Raw genomic sequence first — 19,331 nt, 5'->3', positions numbered from 1 at the left:
GAGCGTGCAGGACACACACACACACACACACACACACACACACACACACGCACGCGCACGCGCGCGCACACACACACACACACACACAGATTCTCCCCCCTCCTCTCTTTCTTTCTTTATAGAAATGGAGGAGGAGGTGATTACAGCCCGTTAGACAGACAGGAGGACAGACAGACAGACAGGAGGACAGACAGACAGACAGGAGGACAGACAGGGTGTATATAGAGGCTGTGTCTCTCTGTGTCCATCAGCACTCTGGAGAAACTTCACACTTTTCATTTCCAGCACTCGGGCTCATATTAAGGACTCTTTTTGTCTTTAATCTGTTTTTGTTGAAATTTTATTTAGAAAAAAGGAAAATCATCAGGTGGAGCTTTTATTGCAGAAAGGCTTTCACTCTTTTTGGAGGATTTTTTAAAAAGTTTTTGTACCTGGAGGACCCCCCCCCCTTCGGTCCCCTGACAGCGGCTCCTCCTGCCAGCTCCTGCCCGGCCCCGGCTCCTGCCCCCCGGCTCCCGGCTGCCTCTCTCCCCGCCATGGGCTCCGTGCTGCCCGGCTCGTCCCTGGGCCTGAAGCCGGGTCTGAAGCCGCAGCAGCCGCTCTCTCTGGCGGACATCATCACGTCGGACATCCTGCACAGTTTCCTGTACGGCCGCTGGAGGCACGTGCTGGGCGAGCAGCACCACCACCTGCCGCACCAGCATCACCTGCAGCACGAGGACCGCACCGCCCCGAGCGCGAGCCCCAAGACCGCCTTCACCGCCGAGGTGCTCGCGCAGTCCTTCTCCGGAGGTCAGTGACGACACTTTAATTAACCAATTAAATGTCACTTTTCACCCCTTAAAAAAACCCCTTAAAGTGACAATTTAAGACTTAGAGTTTAATTCTTCACTTCCGCTCACGTGCGGGCGAAAAACTGACCAATATTTGATTTTAATTTATCGCAAAATGACGCGTGTGTGTGTGTGTGTGTGTGTGTGTGTGTGTGTGTGTGTGTGTGTGTGTGTGTGTGTGTATGTACATATGTGTGTGTGTGAGTGTGTGTGTGAGTGATATAGATATATATAAAGATATTATTTTATTTATGTCATATCTCTTTTACTTCATAAATATTGTATTTTTTATGTAGTTTTTGCTGATTTAAGATTATACACCTAAAAAATGTATATCATCTTATAAAATATGGAGCATTGTTATTTCGTAAACTGTCAATTAGTTTAATGAGATAAAATAATTACGCTGACTTTTTAAAAGACTAAAATCCTGCAGATATTCGTTTTCCTATTCCTTTTTCCTTTTTTAAAGGGGTTAAGGTTAAACATGTGTAATATGAGTTAAGATTACTTGGATCTGCCGACACACATTTAATTTATATAATCATTAATTAATGAGCCTATAATGAACCTAATCAATAACCGATCAAATCGTTTGAACACCGTGATTTCGGGCTCTGACTCCTCGGATGAAGTTATTTTACCCGCGCGCCGCCGGCGAAGCTCATTAAATAAATCTTATAATGAATTAATAGGCTGATCAGTTAATCGTCCACCTGTTGATTGATAATTCATAACTTTAAAAAAAATAACTGAAGCTCTTTATAAATAATTTTTACATTTTTCTTTCTGCACTTTTAAGCTCGAATCTTAAAATGAATAAAATCCAAGTTTCACTCGCGGCCTTTATTTCTCTTTTCTTTTTATAATTGTAAGTCTTTATTGTGAAATTCGTTTCCGTTTTCGTTAAAATTCGTTGGGAATAATTTCAGAGAAGCTCTGAGAGCCTGATCCCGGTGTCCTGATCCCCCCGGCTCATTTCTACCGGATTATTTCGGGTTTATTTCGCTTGGCAGGAATGTAAATCTCCGTCGTGTGAAGTGGATCCGCTGAACTCTCTCTCCTCGTGGCATTTATGAGTTTTTTCTTTTCTTCTTTTCTGGTTTTAAATTGAGATAATCTTCCACTTTATCTCACTTTAAATCTCTTTTCTCCTTTATGTCACAGCGCGTTTCACGCTCCGTCCTGAGCGTGAAACGCGCTGTGACATTTCTCTGTTTCACTCTGCGGTCTCATTTCAAACTTTTATTACATTTTATTCGTTTAATCTTTTTTATTTGAGAAGTTTTTTCTTTTTGTGTCACGTGCAGTCGGAATGAAGATTTCTCTCCTGTGTGTCGCGGCTCTGCGGGGGAACATGTGAGGACATAATGCGGTTATTGAAACAGAAAAAGAGCATTTAACCTCGTTTTTTCTCTCTTTGCTAAGGCTCAGTTTCACGCTGCTTTCACTGTTTGTGGGAAACTTCAGCTTTACATGCTGAACATCATGTCCTTTGAAATCAGAAAGCTGCAGCTCACACTCACAAACTTTATGGAGTTCAACATAAGGAAATTATTTTTTAATGTCACTTTTAAGAGTTTTGTTCTCTGTATCTGCTTTTTTTTACTATCACTCATCAAAGTTTATTTTTTAAGAGAATAAAATAATGTTTAAATAGTGAAAATGTAAAACTGTATTTAATTTTGTGTGTGTGTATGTGTGTGTGTGTGTTTAGAGGTGCAGAAGTTGTCCAGTCTGGTTTTACCCAGCGAGGTGATCATCGCTCAGAGTTCAGTTCCAGGTAAAATCACCTTCTGATTCTGTTTGCTCATGTGAATCCAGCTGACCAACAAATTGTCATATTCTTTATTTTATTTTATTTTATTTTTTAAATTATAATTATGCTTGAAATTTATTAGCCTTAATATCTTGTTCATTTTATTCTTTTTTCCTCTTTTTTTTTAACCTTCTCACATCAAGGTGTCTCCCACGAATTTCAAAACTACGGATTCTGATTCTGTTTTAACCCTTTGAAACCAGAGCAAATCAGCTTAATTTCTTTCAAAAACACAAGGAGAAGGTGACAAGCAGCTTAACAAGAAATGGCCCCAAAAGTGCCAAGAAATTCTTTTTTTAATGTTGCTTATCATGTTTTTTTTTTATTGTGTTTTCAGAAGAAATCAAATCAATTTTCTCAGAGGTTTAAATATTCATGCAATGTTTCTGAATGCAGAGCAAGAAAAGTGAATTCTTTCCAGGTGTTAAAGTGTTAAACTCAAATTAAGTCAACAGAGAGGCATCAGTCAAAAAGTGATCAGATTATATTTCATGAAAGTTTTTATTGCATCATTTTCACTTTTCAGGTGTGCAAAAAGCACATCTATATTTAATTATGTGTGCTGTAAACTTAGACTGAAAGTGCTGTTCTGTGGATCCGTGCGCATTGATCTCGTCCTTTAAAGATGAAAATTAAAGAAATAAAAATGTATTGATAACTTTCTGAGTTGGCCTGGATCCAGCTGACATTACGCTGCAGTTTTCTCTTCAGTGTCAAATCAGAGAAAAATTAAGCGAACAAGACGAAACATTTCAAATCTGATTAATGTCAGAGGTGTGTGATCTATGACTGACTGATTATTTTGTGTCATGACCACGTGTCCAACACTGATGGGTTTAACCCTTTGAAACTTGAGGGAATTGGCTTGATTTCTTTCAAAAATACAGGAACAAGTTACGGGTTGCAAGAAAATTTCCTTGAAATTTAGCAAAAAAGAAAAATAAAAAACATTTAAAAAAAAACAATCAAAACAAAATGACAAAAAAAATATATAAAGATATAATAAAATTAAATATAGTTTTTGGGACAATTTCACAATGTTTTTGTCATCTTCTAATAATTCTCTCTCCTTTTTTAAAACTAATTTTCAGGTTGTTTTCTTTTCCTAATTTCTTGCCATTTGCGGGACATCTCTAGACGAGTTTGAAGTGCCTTTTTAGCCAAGTTTTCAAAAGAAATGATCCAGATTGTTCAGATTTCAAAGGTTTAAATGTGAAAGAAAACAGATGTGGTTCCAGTTTTCAAAGGGTTAAAAGACATCAACACAATATCACTATTAATCCAAAAAGCACGTTAGTGCTCAGTCCCCAAATCAAACACCCTGAAAACTCTGTTTATAATTCTTATAACTGTATATATCTAAGTGTTTAAATATTTGTGTTACAGAAGAAAATATACATTATATTTGGGATTTTACTTTTATTGCTTTTTTCACTCTTCCTTCTTTCTTTTTTTGGCTTATTTTCAGGTCATTTTCTTTCAAACTTAATACTAATTTCATACAAATGTTTGGGTTATTTCTTGTTAAGTTTCTCGTGTGTTTGAAAGAAATCTGATGTTCCTGCAGGTGCACGTTTACATCTTTGTCTTTGCTTTAATACTCTGATTTATTCCATGACTTCTGTTGACATACTAAACTATTTAAATTATACTTCACATACGGCTGTAATGACGGAGCCTGCTGTTGTGTAGTTTTGAGACTGTATAGTGTATATATAGTGTGTACTCCTGCAGTAACAGCAGTGTGTGTGTGTGTGTGTGTGTGTGTGTGTGTGTGTGTGTGTGTGTGTGTGTTTTTCAGGTGAAGGTTTGGGTATTTTCTCGAAAACGTGGATTAAAGCAGGGACAGAGATGGGCCCGTTCACCGGACGCCTCATCTCACCTGAACACATCGACCTGTACAAGAACAACAACCTCATGTGGGAGGTAAACAAACATCCTTCAGATATTTACCTTTCTGTTCCGATATTTCTGTTTTTTGTTTCTACTGTTGCCTGTATGACGTTTTTAGCAACGTTTGACTATAAATGTAACAACTAAGTAATCTGGACTCACAAAACCAAACAACCCAACACAACTAAAAACCACACAAAACCCACAGAACAAACAAAGAGAAGAGTTCACTCACGATCACCTGGTCCCATAGCTCAGTGACTGTCGCCGTACTGTCGGTGTCCGTTAAAGCTGCAGTGTGTCAGATTTTGGGGCATCCAGCTGTGAGGATTGCAGTTTTTTCGTTTCTCATTAACGTTATTGAACTTTTTCCCACTAAAACGTGACTTATAGTCCTCAAGTCATATTAATGTCTCATTCACAGATGTATATAGAACAAAGTCACTAAGTAAAATAACAATAATTAAAGATTGTTATGTAGATTATTAAGTTTTTTTTTTTTGTTTTTTTTTTACAAAAAGCACAAACAAAAAAAACATGCATGCAGCTCAGTCCACACTCGCTCTCAGACACTCGGAAGTGTGTAAACGAGTCTCATGCACGTGGTTTGCGATTTACTTGGAGATTTGTCCTCGTCCTCAGCGTGTTTCTCCGTCCGGTCCAAACAACAGGAGGACATTTGGTCATGTGATGCGACCTTTAAGAACCGGGAAAAAAAACCTCAGTAACAAGGTTTCGGGTAAAACCGACCCTCTGTGTGTTCGCTGCCGTCAGGTGTTTAACGAGGACGGGACGGTGCGGTATTTCATCGACGCCAGTCAGGAGGACCAGAGGAGCTGGATGACCTACATCAAGTGCGCGAGGAACGAGCAGGAGCAGAACCTGGAGGTGGTTCAGATCGGCAGCAGCATCTTCTACAAGGCTGTGGAGGTCAGTGAACGCATCAGCAACTCTGCTGCTTCTGTCGAAGTATTCACATCCTCTTCTAGAAAAAGTTAAAAAATAAATAAATAAATAAAAAATTACCTGAAAATTAGCACAAACAAAGAAAAAGGGAAGGGAAAAACAAAGATGAAATGACTTGGTAAAAAGTGCTTTAAAATAATTTCACCATATAATTCTGATGATTATAAATAGAGTTTTCAGAACATTTTTCCCACACTTATTTTTAACCCTTTGAAACCTGATAAAATGGCTTGTTTTCTTTCAAAAACATGAGAAGAGGGGATTATGCAATGACTGAAAACATGACCCAAAATGAGCAAGAAATCAGTAAAAAGAACAAGCAAATGACCTGGAAAGTAGTAATAAAATAAATAAATTGATACATAGAAATATTAAAAAAATTAAACAAAAAAGAAATAAACGAGGAAATAACCTTAAAAATGTATAACATAATTTTAAACATGTAATTATGATCATTATAAATATAGTTGTTCCTCATTTCCTCAATTTTTTAATGTTTTTGAAAGAAATGGCACCAATTTTTTCAGAGTTCAAAGGGTTAAATACTTGTAAAAACAAAAAAACAAAAAAATGTGTCTGAAAGCACAAGCAAAGTGATGTCGCTCCAGAATTAAAAGGGTTAATATAGCCTCAAATCAGTGCCTGAATATTTCATTTTATTTATAATAACAATAATAAATATATAAATGAATTGATGACGAGGAGGTGTTCTGTATTTTGGGGGAAACGGTGATCAGTGGAGGAGGAGGAGGAGGAGGAGGAGGAGGAGGAGGAGTGTGTCTCCCTCTGCTGGATCACAGACTCAACTGTCACTCCTCTGATTTAAACTGATTTCTCCTCGATGGTTCAGATTGAAGCTGCAGTTATTTGCTGTTTATGTTTATTTGTTGTTTATGTTTATTTGTTTTTTTAGAGACACGAGACGTTCAAGTCCTGGTCCAAGTTTTCATGGTCCACACTGGAAACCTGTTTATGTCTTTGTATTTATTTATTTAGTGTTTTTACTTCAGTGTTTTCTAGTTTTATGTGCATATTTATATTTGCAGCATACTGTAGTTTTATATTTGTTTTGCTTTATCGCTTTTTCCAAACTTTTTTTTACTGCTGCAATACTTTACCTTCAGGAGAAATACAACTCTGTCTTTTCTTTTCTTTTTTTCTCTTTCTTTTCTTGTCATTTCTTTTCTTTTCTTTTCTTTTCTTTTCATTTCTTTTCTTCGCTGACATGTAAACTTTTGTATTTCCCCGTCAGACGATTCCTCCGGACCAGGAGCTGCTGGTCTGGTACGGAAACTCTCACAACACCTTCCTGGGAATTCCTGGAATTCCAGGAGGAGACGAAGAACAGAGCAAGAAGAACAAGACCGGTAACCATTACTGCTGATTGATTATTGATTATTGATGTGAGGATTTCTGCTCAGATCAGACTGTAGGTCACCAAACAGCTCATTTTCAGATCATTCCTCATCATCTTATACTTTTTTTTTTTTTTAAGTTTGTGGGACATTTTTTTCCAGGTTGCTCATTATGTTTTTCTGTGTTTTTGGAAAAAAAAAACAGATTTTTGGAGGTTTCAGAGGTTAAAGTTTAATTTAAAAGCTCTGAAGAAAGCTGATCTGGATCCAGGTGTTAAAGGGTTAATTTGTCATCAGTCTGATTGATCTCTCCTCCTTCTCTCAGACGACTTCCACACCTGCGACGGCTCCTCCTCCTCCTCCTCCTCCTCCTCCTCCTCTTCCTCCTCCTCCAGTCTGGGCCGCATGCGCTGCGTCATCTGTCACCGCGGCTTCAACTCGCGCAGCAACCTGCGCTCGCACATGCGCATTCACACGCTGGACAAACCCTTCGTCTGCCGCTTCTGCAACCGCCGCTTCAGCCAGTCGTCCACGCTGAGGAACCACGTCCGGCTGCACACCGGCGAGCGCCCCTACAAGTGCCACGTCTGCCAGTCCGCGTACTCGCAGCTGGCCGGCCTGCGGGCGAACCAGAAGAGCTCGCGCCACCGGCCCACCGGGGACACCGGCGCCGCGGGGGGAGGCGTGGTGGTGCACGCCGCCCACTCCCCGCCTCCTCACCCGCCGCAGCTGACCGCCATGCCTCACCCGGCGTCTCTGGTGCACCACATACCTACCATGGTGCTGTGAGGGGAGGCATATGCGCGCGCGCACACACACACACACACACACACACACACACACACACACACACACACATCACTTCAAAATAAGCTGAAACATGTGGACAGACTTGCAGACAGGTGTGTCTCCATCACAGAGGAACATGTTACCCAGGTAACCAGAATCAGCCCAACTCCGTTTGAGCGTCGGCACATCCGGCACATATATATATATATATATATATATATATATATATATATATATATATATATATATATATATATATATATATACACACACACACATATAAACATACATATATATATATATATATATATATATATATATATATAGGGTTAGGGTTAGGGTTGGGTTAGGGTTATATATATATACATAATGAATTCCTAAAATCGGATCCCTAAAGCGTTCAGCTGGTCTTCTTGAACATAACAGGAGAACTTCTATTCTGATTCTGTCTGACGTGCTCATGCTTCTGTCCGGCAGACGTCCCCCAAAACTTCCGTCACTTCCGCCTGCGTCACCGCTGCACCTGCAGAGACGCGCTGGACCTGGTTCAGGCCACCTGGGTAATCATTTACTAAAAGCAGCCGCTGTGACTCCATGACGAACTCACACACACACACACACACACACACACGCACGCACGCACGCACGCACGCACACACGCACATATTCATGATTAAAACGTTTCAGCGTCTCTTCACCTGGACGAGGAGACACTGAAATCGTGAACAGTTGCATGATGGGACGTGGCGTTGGTCCGGTATTAACCTCGTGTCTGTGAGACGACGATGTCGTGCTTTGGTCTGCATGAAAATGGTTCTCCGTTAACGGTTTGTAACGTGTGTGTCGAAAACTGGGAGGCGCAACATAAAAAAATCACCAAATTCAAAGAAGCTCATCACTTATTAAAATAGGCAGAGCCTGAAATTATTATTATTATTATTACATTTTTATTTTTTATATCTTTTTTCCCCATTTTATTTAAAAATATATATTATTAGTATGATTAACCTTAATGTCTGTTGTTGTCAAGCTGTGGTTCAAGGCCCAAATTGGGTCTCTGGCAAAAAAAAAATTAGAATCAAAGTTTCTAATGTTTGTAAATGTTTCTACATGATTTTTCCTGATTTCTGTATAAATAAATTGTTAAATAATCAAACTAATGAGAGTAGAAATTTAGAGTTGCTGCGTCTGTCAGGTTTTTCTCCTAATGTGTGTAAATAAAAAAAGGTCACAGAAAAGAATGTGAATATAAACCTGAGATGTGCTTTATGAATATGAATAAACTGTCACTTTATCTCTGTATATGTACGAGGTCATATATGACACATGTATCCGTTTATGAATTATGACATGTCGACTTCTATAGAGGACGCTGTATTTGAGCCTATATACTCCTAATAAAGAATTACGTCACCTTTAACCCTTCGCTCTGCTCCTGTCTGTCCATCGATTTTACAAAAACGGTCCCCCGTCAGCCAGCAGTGGAAAGTACATTTACCCAAGTACATCTTTGGAGTACTTGTGCTTCATGTAAGTATTTTAAATTTCTGCTCGACTTCTTCTCAGAGGAGAATATTACAGCGCACGTTAGTGGTGATGTCGTAAATAAAGATTTTAAAACTGTAACAAATAAAACAGTGCAGTAAGTTAAAGCACTTTACAGTAAATGAGTCAGATACTGTGATAATCCAATAGTGCAATAATTTAACTGCAACTTTTAAAAAATACCGTTTATACATTTTTCTATCCCATGTGTATTTTTACTTCAGTGAGGGTTAGTGATAGTTTTTAAACGTGTGCTGAAACTGATTTTACTTCAGTATCAGCTGCGACTTCTCCTGAAATGATCTCAGTTTTTTTTTTTGTCTTTATCTTTGCAGGAAGCCGGCCAGGACCATTCGTGTGTCTTTGTCGTCATTTTGTGTCTCCTTGTAGTTATTTTGTGTCTCTTTTTTGTAGTTTTGTGTCTCTTTGTGGTTGTTTTGCATCTATTCATTTTGTTTTTTACTGCAGAGAGACGAGAAACAACAAACACACTGAATGTGACCGACGAGCCGAGAACAGAGTCAACAACAGTGTTAGGTAAGATCAGAAAACACACACTGCTGAGTAAACTCACCTTTGGGACACACACACACACACACACACAGGGGAAGTTCCCGCTCGGTCCTGTTTTCTGATGACTCACAGGTATTTGCCAATCGCTGAGTTGATCAATAACTAATAAAACGAGTCTCTGTGTCGCTGTCAGTCAGTTTCTCAGTCAGTGTGTGTGTGTGTGTGTGTGTGTGTGTTCTCCTCACCGTCAGGATGAAGGTGTGTGTCCTCCTGATGTGTGTGTGTTGTCTCCTCTGGAGGACGGAGGCCGACTCCAGATCGTAAGTCAACTTTTTATCATCTGTTGATGCATCAATGATGAACAAAATTAAGAAAATTTGCTTGATTTCTTTTAAAGTTTTTTTAAAAAAAACACACACCTTCCAAATCCACAGGCGCCGAGTTCGGAGGGCTTTCTTTAAAAACCTGGTGATTGTTTTTCCCACAGAGGTCCGAGCTGAGCCCCCGATGTCCTCAAATCCTAGAAACGCCCCTGATTTTAACTAATTCATTCTTACGATATGTTTTATTTAATCTGCTTTAGGCCAACATGTTCTTTACATTTTCTCAGCTATAATTAAGCCTGGTGCATCTTTGTACAGCAAGAGTTAAAAATAAAGGATTAAAAACAAAAGCTGCTTCACTGTCACATTCTGAAGCAGCACGATTTACTCAAACTCCTCACTCAAACTGGTTTTCAAATGCCTTCGTAATTTAGCGCCAGATATTTTATTCAAACTCATCAAGTCAAGTCAGTTTTATTTCGGGGTGTGCTGAGTCTCTGAGAGGGGACAACTGTTACTGTACGCACGTTATTGTATGTGACCTTGATATTTTCTCTTTTTTTTCACTTTTTTATATAAAAACCGAACTCGGGACAGGAGCTGGAAACGAGCAGCAGCTCGAATCTCTAAATGTGAAACGTCACTTTCAAATAAACGACATCAACTAATGAAACAAAGTGAATAAATATGAAACAGCCCCACCGCCTCAATCACAGGGAGCAACACCGACTTCGAGCTGTTTTTTGTCTTTTTGTTGATGAAATGCTTTTTTGTCGTCGGTTGAGGAGCTTTAGTGTCTTCTTGGTTGTTTTGTGTCTTTATAGTCCTTCGGTGTCCCTCTGTGGCTGGTTGCTGTGTCTTATGAGGGGCGTGGTGGCCAAGTGGTAAGGCGTTGGTCTCGTAAACCAAAGATCGTGGGTTCGATCCCCATCCATGCCTGCGATTCTGAGGAGCTGGTGGTTCAGATATTTAGAAGAACAGGATGAGCAGCTTGTGTAGAATATTTGGAGACTGAAGTCTCTGCTGCTGCAGCTCATTTTCAGCCGAGCGTCCGTCTGTGGAGCAGATCAGACGTGTGAACGGAAGCTGTGAGGGACCAAATCTGCCCGAGCTTTGTGATCGTTTTCTGTCCCCTTGTGGTGGTTTTGTCTTTTTGTAGGTGTTTGGGTCTCTAGAGAGATTTTGTGTTGATTCTGGTCATCTTGTGTCTCTTTTCGTTGGTTTCTTTTTGTCTCTTTTTGGTTGATTTGTTGTTTTGTTGGTTGTTGGTTGTTTTGTTGGTTTGGCGCTCTTCGAGGTCATTTTTAGTGTTGTTGTTTTGCATTTCTTTGTAGTCATTTTGTGTTTCTTTGTGGTTGTTGGTTTTTCTTGTAGTTGTTCGGTCTCGGCTCTGTAGTTGTTTTGTGTCTCTTTGTGTTTGTTTTTTTGTCTTGAGGGCCACAAATGTGTGTTTCTGCCGTACTCTGCCTCTGATTGACTTCCCCTGACAGTCCTCTTCCTTAAACCTTACCAATCCAACTAACGACGGCAACGAGCACCAGCCAATCAGAGGGCGAGTAGGGCGGGTCTTTGCCATCCTGGGAAACCCAAATTTAAGTCTCACATCAGCTGATGAGAGCGAGCAGACCGTGTTTTCCTCACGTGTGTGTCGATGTGCTGCTGATGCGGTTTGTCTGAAAGTGATCTCAGAGGTCACACTGCAACAACAACCATCAAAAAGACAAACCTGCGTCCATGTGCTGAAGCTCAGGTGTGTTCTCCTCGTCCTCTCTCAGGTATCTGATCACAGCTCCTCTCTCGCTGCGTCTGGACGCCGTGGAGACGGTGCTGCTGCAGCTGTTTGGTTTCACCGACGATGTGACGGTCCACGTGTTCCTGAAGACCTCCATGGCTCCAGATCATGTGGTTCTGGCTCAGGAGGTCGTGACCCTCAACGCCAAGAACAACCACCAGGCCGCTGGCAAAGTCAAGGTCAGACACAGTGTTGGACGAAGTATTCACATCCTTTATTTAAGTAAAAGTACTAATACCACACTGTAAAAATACACTGTTACAAGTAAAAGTGCTGCATTGAACATTTTACTCAAGTAAAAGTAAGTATATTCAGAAAAAAAAATAGTTAAAGTATTAAAACTTTTAATACTTTAACTTATTACTTTAATTTTTAATTTAAAAGTTAAAGTAACCAATGCAAGAAAATCAGAATTTAAAAAAACAATAGAAAAACACCTCCAAAACAATATTTTTTTTTTTTACATTTCAAAAAACCCAAAACCTCAGAATTATTAAAAAAACACAAACCCTAAAACAAACAAACAAATTTTTTTTAAAAGCACCCAAAACCTCAAAATTATATAAAAAAGACATAAACAAAATGTCATTTATAAAAAAGAAAAAAATGTTATTTTATTTTAAAAAATGCTCAAACCTTAAAATTATTTTTTTTAAAAAGCCCAAAACACATCCTATAACCTAATAACAACACCCGCCCCCCTCTATTATTTTAAAAAAGAGAGAGAGAGAAAAAAAAAACACCCACAACATTTAAAAACAAAATAAAAAAAGGGATGCTGAAAATAGTTGGCAATTCATTTTAGTTCATTGTTGATTAATCAGCTAATTGTTACAGCTGTACTAGTACAAACTGTTTGGTAATTTCACTGAATATAAAACAGGACATTTTATAAACTGCTCCTCTTAATTTGTAAAGAAACTAAAGCTGTCGGATAAATGGAGTGAAGGTAAAAAAACACATCTCCCTCCAGTGGGGTCAAAATATAAAACCACCCAAAAAGAAGATATTCAAGTAAAGTACAAGTACTTCAAATTTGGACTAAAGGTTTTGTATTCAGGTCTTACTTGTCTCTGCTCGTTTGTGTCTGCAGCTGCTCCCGAGTCAGCTGGACAAGAGCGTGAATCACGTGGTCCTGCACGTCCAATCAACGGAGATCAACCACCACCTGTCCGTGTCCGTCAGCCGCGACAACGGCTTCCTGTTCATCCAGACCGACAAACCGCTGTACACGCCCCATCAGAGCGGTGAGGGTTAAAAACCACAGATACGAACAGAAACTCAGTGTCCCACAATCCACTGCACACCTGTTTAATCACTGACACATAAGCTGTGTCCCAATTCAGGGTCTGCGTCCTTCGGAGGCTGCATTCGAAGGCCAATTACGTCACAGCGCTGCGCGAAGGCTGTCCCATTTGGTCACAATTCGAAGGCTCCTCCTTTCGCAGCCCACAAATGCGGCCTCCTCTTCCCTCTGTTTGGAGGACACATCGCTACTATCCTTCGCGGCCTTCCATTTCCCAAGATTCCTTGCGCGCCCGCGATCTTCAAAAATAATGGCGGCACAGAGCGGAGATCGGAGCGTTGATTTAACTTAATGTGGGTTTTTACTCATTTGAAAATCAAACGCCAGATATGTTAAACGTAGAGGGACATTAAAATCTCATAATTTCATTCATAATACGTGACGTTAGTAATGCTAACACGTAGCCACCTAGCTGCCCCGCTGTGCTGCAGAGCTCCGCCCACAGCAGCGGAGAGCTCCGCCCACAGCAGAGGAGAGCTCCGCCCACAGCAGCAGAGAGCTCCGCCCACTGACGGAGGCTCTACTGCGCGAAAAATCAGCTTCCGACGCGGACAGAGGCACTTGTCCTCCTTCTCCAGCAAAATTTAAATAATTTCTTTGCTTTAGTGTCCCCTCTCTCTCTCTCTCTCTCTCTCTCTCTTCCTCCCTCTCCCCCTCTCTCGGCCTCTCTCTCTTTTTCTCTCCCTCTCTCCCTCTCTCTCTCTGGCGAGCCTTGACGGCAGGAATAAACTGTCGTGGGGGTAAGGGCGGGAACATCTGGTGACACAACCAGGAAATCCTCCGAAGGCTAGACTGTCCCAATTAACAACCGTTAATGCGGCCTTCGGAGGCGACTCCTTCGGAGGCACGAAGGCCGCGTAGGCTGCGTCCTCTGAAGGATGCAGACCCTGAATTGGGACACAGCTAGCTTCTTGGAAATAAAGGCTCTAACTGGAACCATACAGGGTTCTGTTCCCATGGGAGGACCCTTTTTGGTTCTTTGCAGAACCTTTTATGAACAGTTCAACTCGACCCGTTTTATACGTTTTTGCTCTTGCTGTCCAGTCAAGGTGCGGGCGTTCTCACTGAACCAGGAGCTTGGGCCGGCCAATCGCAGCGTCTTCCTGACCTTCAAGGTGAGTTCAATGACCTCCAGGACCAACAAGGTCTGATGGGTTCTCTCAGTGATGTCAGATCAGTGATCTCTGTTCCCTCCAGGACCCGGATCAGACTACCGTGGACATCGTGGAGATGTTCGATGTCAACAATGGAATCCCGTCCATGCAGAACCCCTTCAAGATCCCCATCAAACCAAAGTAAGACCTTAAAAACCCAGAAACCTGCTGCAACTGAGATATCTGGTCTGTGCCTGTACTCTGATTCCAGGCTGTTTGTAATGTTATTAAGGTGATTCCAGGCTGTTTGTAATGATGTTAATGTGATTCCAGGCTGTTTGTAACGATGTTAGTGTGATTCCAGGCTGTTTGTTATGTTATTAAGATGATTCCAGGCTGTTTGTAATGATGTTAATGTGATTCCAGGCTGTTTGTAATGATGTTAATGTGATTCCAGGCTGTTTGTAATGATGTTAATGTGATTCCAGGCTGTTTGTAATGATGTTAATGTGATTCCAGGCTGTTTGTAATGATGTTAATGTGATTCCAGGCTGTTTGTAATGATGTTAATGTGATTCCAGGTTGGGGATTTGGTCCATCGAAGCCTCTTACTCTGACGATTTCACCACAAAAGCGAGAACAGACTTTGAAGTTAAAGAATACGGTAACAACACAAGAAAAATATGTTTACTTTATTACTATAGAGAGTTATTAGATCAATGTTAAATAAATATTAATGATCCAACCAAACCGGCGGTTTTACATTCGATATCAATAAAGCGTCACATGTACTTTTTTTGTGTCAGTTCTTCCCAGTTTCTCCATCCTGGTGGAACCTGAAGCTAACTACATTAGCTTTGGAAGCTTCAAACATTTTAACGTCAAGGTGTCGGCCAGGTAAAGACACCCGCTGACGTCACGTTCAAACATCCACAACAACAAAGTTTCTCGGTAAAACGTGTGATTGAGACATGTGCTCTGTCAGGTACCTCCACGGCGCTCCGGTGGCTGATGGCGAGGTGTTTCTGCGGTACGGCTACATCAGCGGGAAAAATCCTCCGGTTATCGTCCCCAGCTCCGTCACCAGAGAGCGAGTAAGAGACACGGAAACGCTGTTCCTATAGACGGTACATTCTGGTAATCATAGAGTGTCAATATACACATTAACAGCATATACGACACGTAAGTCTCAGTGCAACTCTGAAACGACTTTTTACGCTTCCATGCTGCAGACAGACATGACCGGACACGTGATGTTGCTGGTTTGTCCATCTGTCTGTCCCATTCTCGAGAGAATTTGTTTAAATTTGGCACAAACGTTCACTTAAACTCAACAATGAACTAATTAGATTTTGGCGGTCAAAGCTACAAATTGGTAGTTTTTGCTTTGGTTTGGTTTTAGCAGTCTCTGTGTCCCTCAGCTGTCCTCGACAGGTGAAGTAGATGTGACGGTGAACATGGAGACGGTCCTGTCCAGACACAATGGGCCAAAAGACCTCAACAGTCTGGTGGGAAAGTACCTGTACATCGCTGTCCTGCTGCAGGAGGACACAGGTATACACACACACACACACACACACACACACACACACACACACACACACACACTTGTTCACCCTAAACTTAGTCCACTGATACTCAATTTATGGCCCGCGGGCCAAATCTGGCCCCCAACCATTTTATAATTCACAGTAAAATTTCTAAAATCCTAGAAACATGCTAAAATACTAGAAATGTCCTGAAATCACATAAATGTCCAAAAATCCAAGAAATGTGTTGAAATCTGAAAACTGTCCTGAAATCCAAGAACTGCTCTAAAATCCAAGAAGTATGTTGAAATTTTAGAAATGTCTTGAAATCCTAGAAATAAAGACAGATGACGACGGTGAGCCCGTATGATTGGGTGGTGGCGCTATTGGGGAATTTATGCACCTCCCCAAAAAAAATTCCCCAAAATGTCCTAAAATCCTAGAAATGTGTTAAAATCATAGAAACGTCTTAAAATCATCGAAATGTCCTTAAAAAATCCTTAAAATATGTTGAAAATGTTATAACATGTTATAATCCTTGAGATGTCCTTGAATCCTAGAATACTATAAATACTACACATGTCCAAAAATACTTGAAATGTGCTGAAATCTGTATGAACTAAAAACCTAAAAATGTCCTAAAATCCCAGAAATGTGTTTACATCCCAGAATTGTCCTGAAATAGAAACATCCTAAAATAAACATCCTAAATTTCCAGAAATGTCTGTCTCGGTGTCCTCTCAGGTGGGATCACTCAGGAGGCGGAGTTTGCTGCCGTGAAGTTTGTCAAATCACCGTACAGTCTGAGCCTGGTGTCCACGCCCCCCTTCATCAAACCCGGACTTCCTTATAACATCCAGGTGAGTCACGCTCACACCTGTTTCACACACAGCACCTCTGTGTTGCCATGGAAACAACCCAGTGACATGTGATGATGTCATGATGTCCCTGCAGGTGCTGGTGAAGGATCACCTGGACAAACCGGTGAACCGGGTCCAGGTGAGTCTGGTGGAGCGTCAGCTGTTCAGGAAAGGGGCGGAGAAGGAGGAGATCCCGTGTCCCGCCAGCGCCACCACCCAATCAGACGGGCTCGCCTTCTTCATCTGCAACACGCCCAGCGAGGGAGTCCGAGCCCGGCTGAAGGTGAGGAGCTGTTGTTTTTTAGTACAAAGTGACGTTTTGATACTTGTTTACTTGTTGTTTACTTGTTGTTTACCGTTTTCTTTGTATTATTTACTTGTTGATGTTTAACTGTTCTTGTGGTTTACTTGTTGATGTTTACGTGTTGATAACTTGTTGTTTACATGTTTTTTGATTACGTGTTGATGTTAACGTGTTGTTCACGTTATTTACATGTTTTTGCGTGTACATGCCGATGTTTACACGTTGTAAACTTGTTTTTTGTGTGTTAATATTTACATGTTGATGATTCTGTGGTGTTACATGTTTACATGTTTTTGTTTGTGTTAATGTTTACATGTTGTTGTTTTCATAATAACTAAATAACATAATAACATAACTTGTTGTTGACATGTTGATGTTTACGTGTAGTTGTTGCTGTGCTGTTAACTTGTTGTTTACGTGTTTCTTGTGTACATGTTGTTGTTGTTGTTGTTGTTGTGGTTGCCACAGTTTGAGACAGCGGACCCGGCCCTCCCGGCGGCGTCACAGGCATCTCTGATCCTGGAGGCGGCGGCCTATCACTCTCCTAACCAGCGCTACCTGTACATCGACCCGCCGCTGCCCGGCCAAGGCCTGCAGGTCGGACGCTTCGCCAACATCAAGGTGTACTCGGCCACGCCCTCCTACGTGCCCGTCAAAGCCCTCAGCTACCTGGTGAGGAAACGCCTGATGCCGCTCGCCGTCTGTCTTTGTCCGATTTCCGTGGTTACTGATGACATCACTGCGTCCCCTCAGGTGCTCTCCAAAGGGAAGGTGGTGGATTTCGGCAGTCAGAAGTTCGTCTCGAGCGGCGACCACAGACAGATGCTGCGCTTCGAGGTGACGCCCGCCATGGTACCGTCCATCAGGCTGCTGGTCTACTACATCCTGTACGGGGAGGGGACGTCTGAGCTGGTGGCCGACTCCGTCTGGCTGGACGTCAGAGACAAGTGTGTCAACGGACTCCAGGTGAGACGAGACACCGCTGCCACTGTTGCTGAGGACGTCATCTACACAGACAGGCAGAGAGACAGACAGAGACAGACAGACAGACAGACAGACAGAGAAACAGACAGACAGACAGAGAAACAGACAGACAGACAGAGAAACAGACAGACAGACAGAGAAACAGACAGACAGACAGAGAAACAGACAGACAGACAGAGAGACAGACATAAAGACAGAGAGAGACAGACAGAGAGACAGAGAGACAGAGACAGACAGAGAGAGACGGACAGATAAACACACAGACAGAAAGACAGAAAGACAGAGAAACAGACAGACAGAAAGACAGAGAGAGACACACAGACAGACAGAGAGACACACACACTTTAAAAAATGTTGATTTAAAAAACAAACAAACTTTTTGGCTTTCTTATGTTTTTTTTATTGTCGGTGATTTTTAAAAACTTTTGGCCACTTTTTGCTGTATTTTTTAAAAAAAGGCAATTAGTTTTCTCAAAAAAAAATCAATATTTTCTTCCTTTTATTTTTTTGAGATTTAAAAGCCAACATTAGTTTCTGGTAATTTTGAAAAAGTTATTCTGATTTATTTGTAACTTTTTCTTTTCTTTTGTTGATTTTTAAACATTTTGATTTTTTTTCCCTCATTTTTGGGATTTTTTTTTTCTTTGCAAATGTTTCTGCAATGTTTTTTCTCTTTTGAAATTTTTGGTAATTTTTTAAAAACATGCCCTCCAAACTTGCAGGCCACCCAAACTAAAAACTGCAAATGACACAATTTATCACAGCCAGAAACTGTAAAAACAGAATCTCACGTTTCCAACGGTCCCTGAACATCTCATGCACACGCTCAAGAAAGCTTAAAAACTTGTTTATTGTGTTTATTGTGGACATTTCTACATCGCTGTAAAGAAAGACTGTTTTCTCTGTGTGTGTGTGTGTGTGTGTGTGTGTGTGTTTCAGACCGATGTGTCGTATCGTACTCGTGTTTACAAACCAAAGGAAAAACTCCGTCTGGACGTCCGGACCAATCAGGTCGGTCTGGTGGCGCTGTCTGCTGTAGACTCCGCCCTCTACATACTGCGGCCCAACTACAGAGACCCCGTTACCATGGTAACACCAAAAAACATACGTATTTCTTTTTACATTAAAGCTTGTTATAAGTGTTTAACGGCAGTAACAGGAAGTATGGTGGCCTGCAGGTCCTGCGTCACCTGGAGCAGAGCGATCAGGGCTGCGGAGGAGGCGGCGGCAGAGACAGCGCCGACGTCTTCCGATTGGCCGGACTCACCTTCATCACTAACGCCAACGCACAGCCCTCCACCAGCAGTATGTCAATCAATCAATCAATCAATCAATCAATCAATCAATCAATCAATCAATCAGTCGGTGAGTCAAATACTGCAGTCTGAGCAATTTCAATAATGGATTAAATTAATTCTGTGCACGT

At 41.2% G+C, this 19,331-nt stretch overlaps 2 protein-coding genes and 1 non-coding gene across 4 annotated transcripts in view; all 3 read left to right on the top strand.

Moving 5' to 3' along the window:
• Positions 1-215: 215 nt before the first annotated feature.
• prdm12b (PR domain containing 12b) lies at positions 216-7,845 on the top strand. The gene is made up of 6 exons (XM_042487524.2): positions 216-792; positions 2,551-2,616; positions 4,454-4,578; positions 5,320-5,475; positions 6,764-6,878; positions 7,192-7,845. Exons 1-6 carry the CDS (start codon positions 537-539, stop codon positions 7,653-7,655), a joined length of 1,182 nt encoding a protein of 393 aa, XP_042343458.2. The 5' UTR covers positions 216-536; the 3' UTR covers positions 7,656-7,845.
• Positions 7,846-9,669: 1,824 nt separating this feature from the next.
• The window catches only part of c5 (complement C5), a 28,601-nt gene continuing 18,939 nt past the window's right edge, over positions 9,670-19,331 (top strand). Inside the window, exons 1-16 of one of the 2 annotated variants that reach the window (XM_088076087.1) lie at positions 9,670-9,737; positions 9,965-10,033; positions 11,812-12,007; positions 12,922-13,075; positions 14,179-14,249; positions 14,332-14,429; positions 14,810-14,892; positions 15,035-15,125; positions 15,214-15,322; positions 15,650-15,782; positions 16,502-16,617; positions 16,712-16,900; positions 17,390-17,593; positions 17,675-17,887; positions 18,845-18,994; positions 19,084-19,210. In XM_088076087.1, coding sequence (XP_087932213.1) covers positions 9,966-10,033; positions 11,812-12,007; positions 12,922-13,075; positions 14,179-14,249; positions 14,332-14,429; positions 14,810-14,892; positions 15,035-15,125; positions 15,214-15,322; positions 15,650-15,782; positions 16,502-16,617; positions 16,712-16,900; positions 17,390-17,593; positions 17,675-17,887; positions 18,845-18,994; positions 19,084-19,210 — 2,002 coding nt within the window. In that variant the 5' untranslated portion in view covers positions 9,670-9,737; position 9,965. Of the gene's footprint in view, positions 9,738-9,886; positions 10,034-11,811; positions 12,008-12,921; positions 13,076-14,178; positions 14,250-14,331; positions 14,430-14,809; positions 14,893-15,034; positions 15,126-15,213; positions 15,323-15,649; positions 15,783-16,501; positions 16,618-16,711; positions 16,901-17,389; positions 17,594-17,674; positions 17,888-18,844; positions 18,995-19,083; positions 19,211-19,331 lie in introns of those variants that run through there. The other variant, XM_088076089.1, reaches the window with a different exon arrangement.
• On the top strand, positions 10,904-10,975 carry trnat-cgu (transfer RNA threonine (anticodon CGU)). Its single transcript has one exon. It is a non-coding gene; the product is annotated as a tRNA-Thr (tRNA).

This window comes from Plectropomus leopardus, chromosome 4 (assembly GCF_026936395.1).
Source record: "Plectropomus leopardus strain MGB_pleo_1.0 chromosome 4, ASM2693639v1, whole genome shotgun sequence".
Classification (NCBI taxonomy): domain Eukaryota; kingdom Metazoa; phylum Chordata; class Actinopteri; order Perciformes; family Serranidae; genus Plectropomus; species Plectropomus leopardus.
Note: the sequence above shows the minus strand (reverse complement) of the source record. Positions and strands in the feature narration are given on the sequence as shown.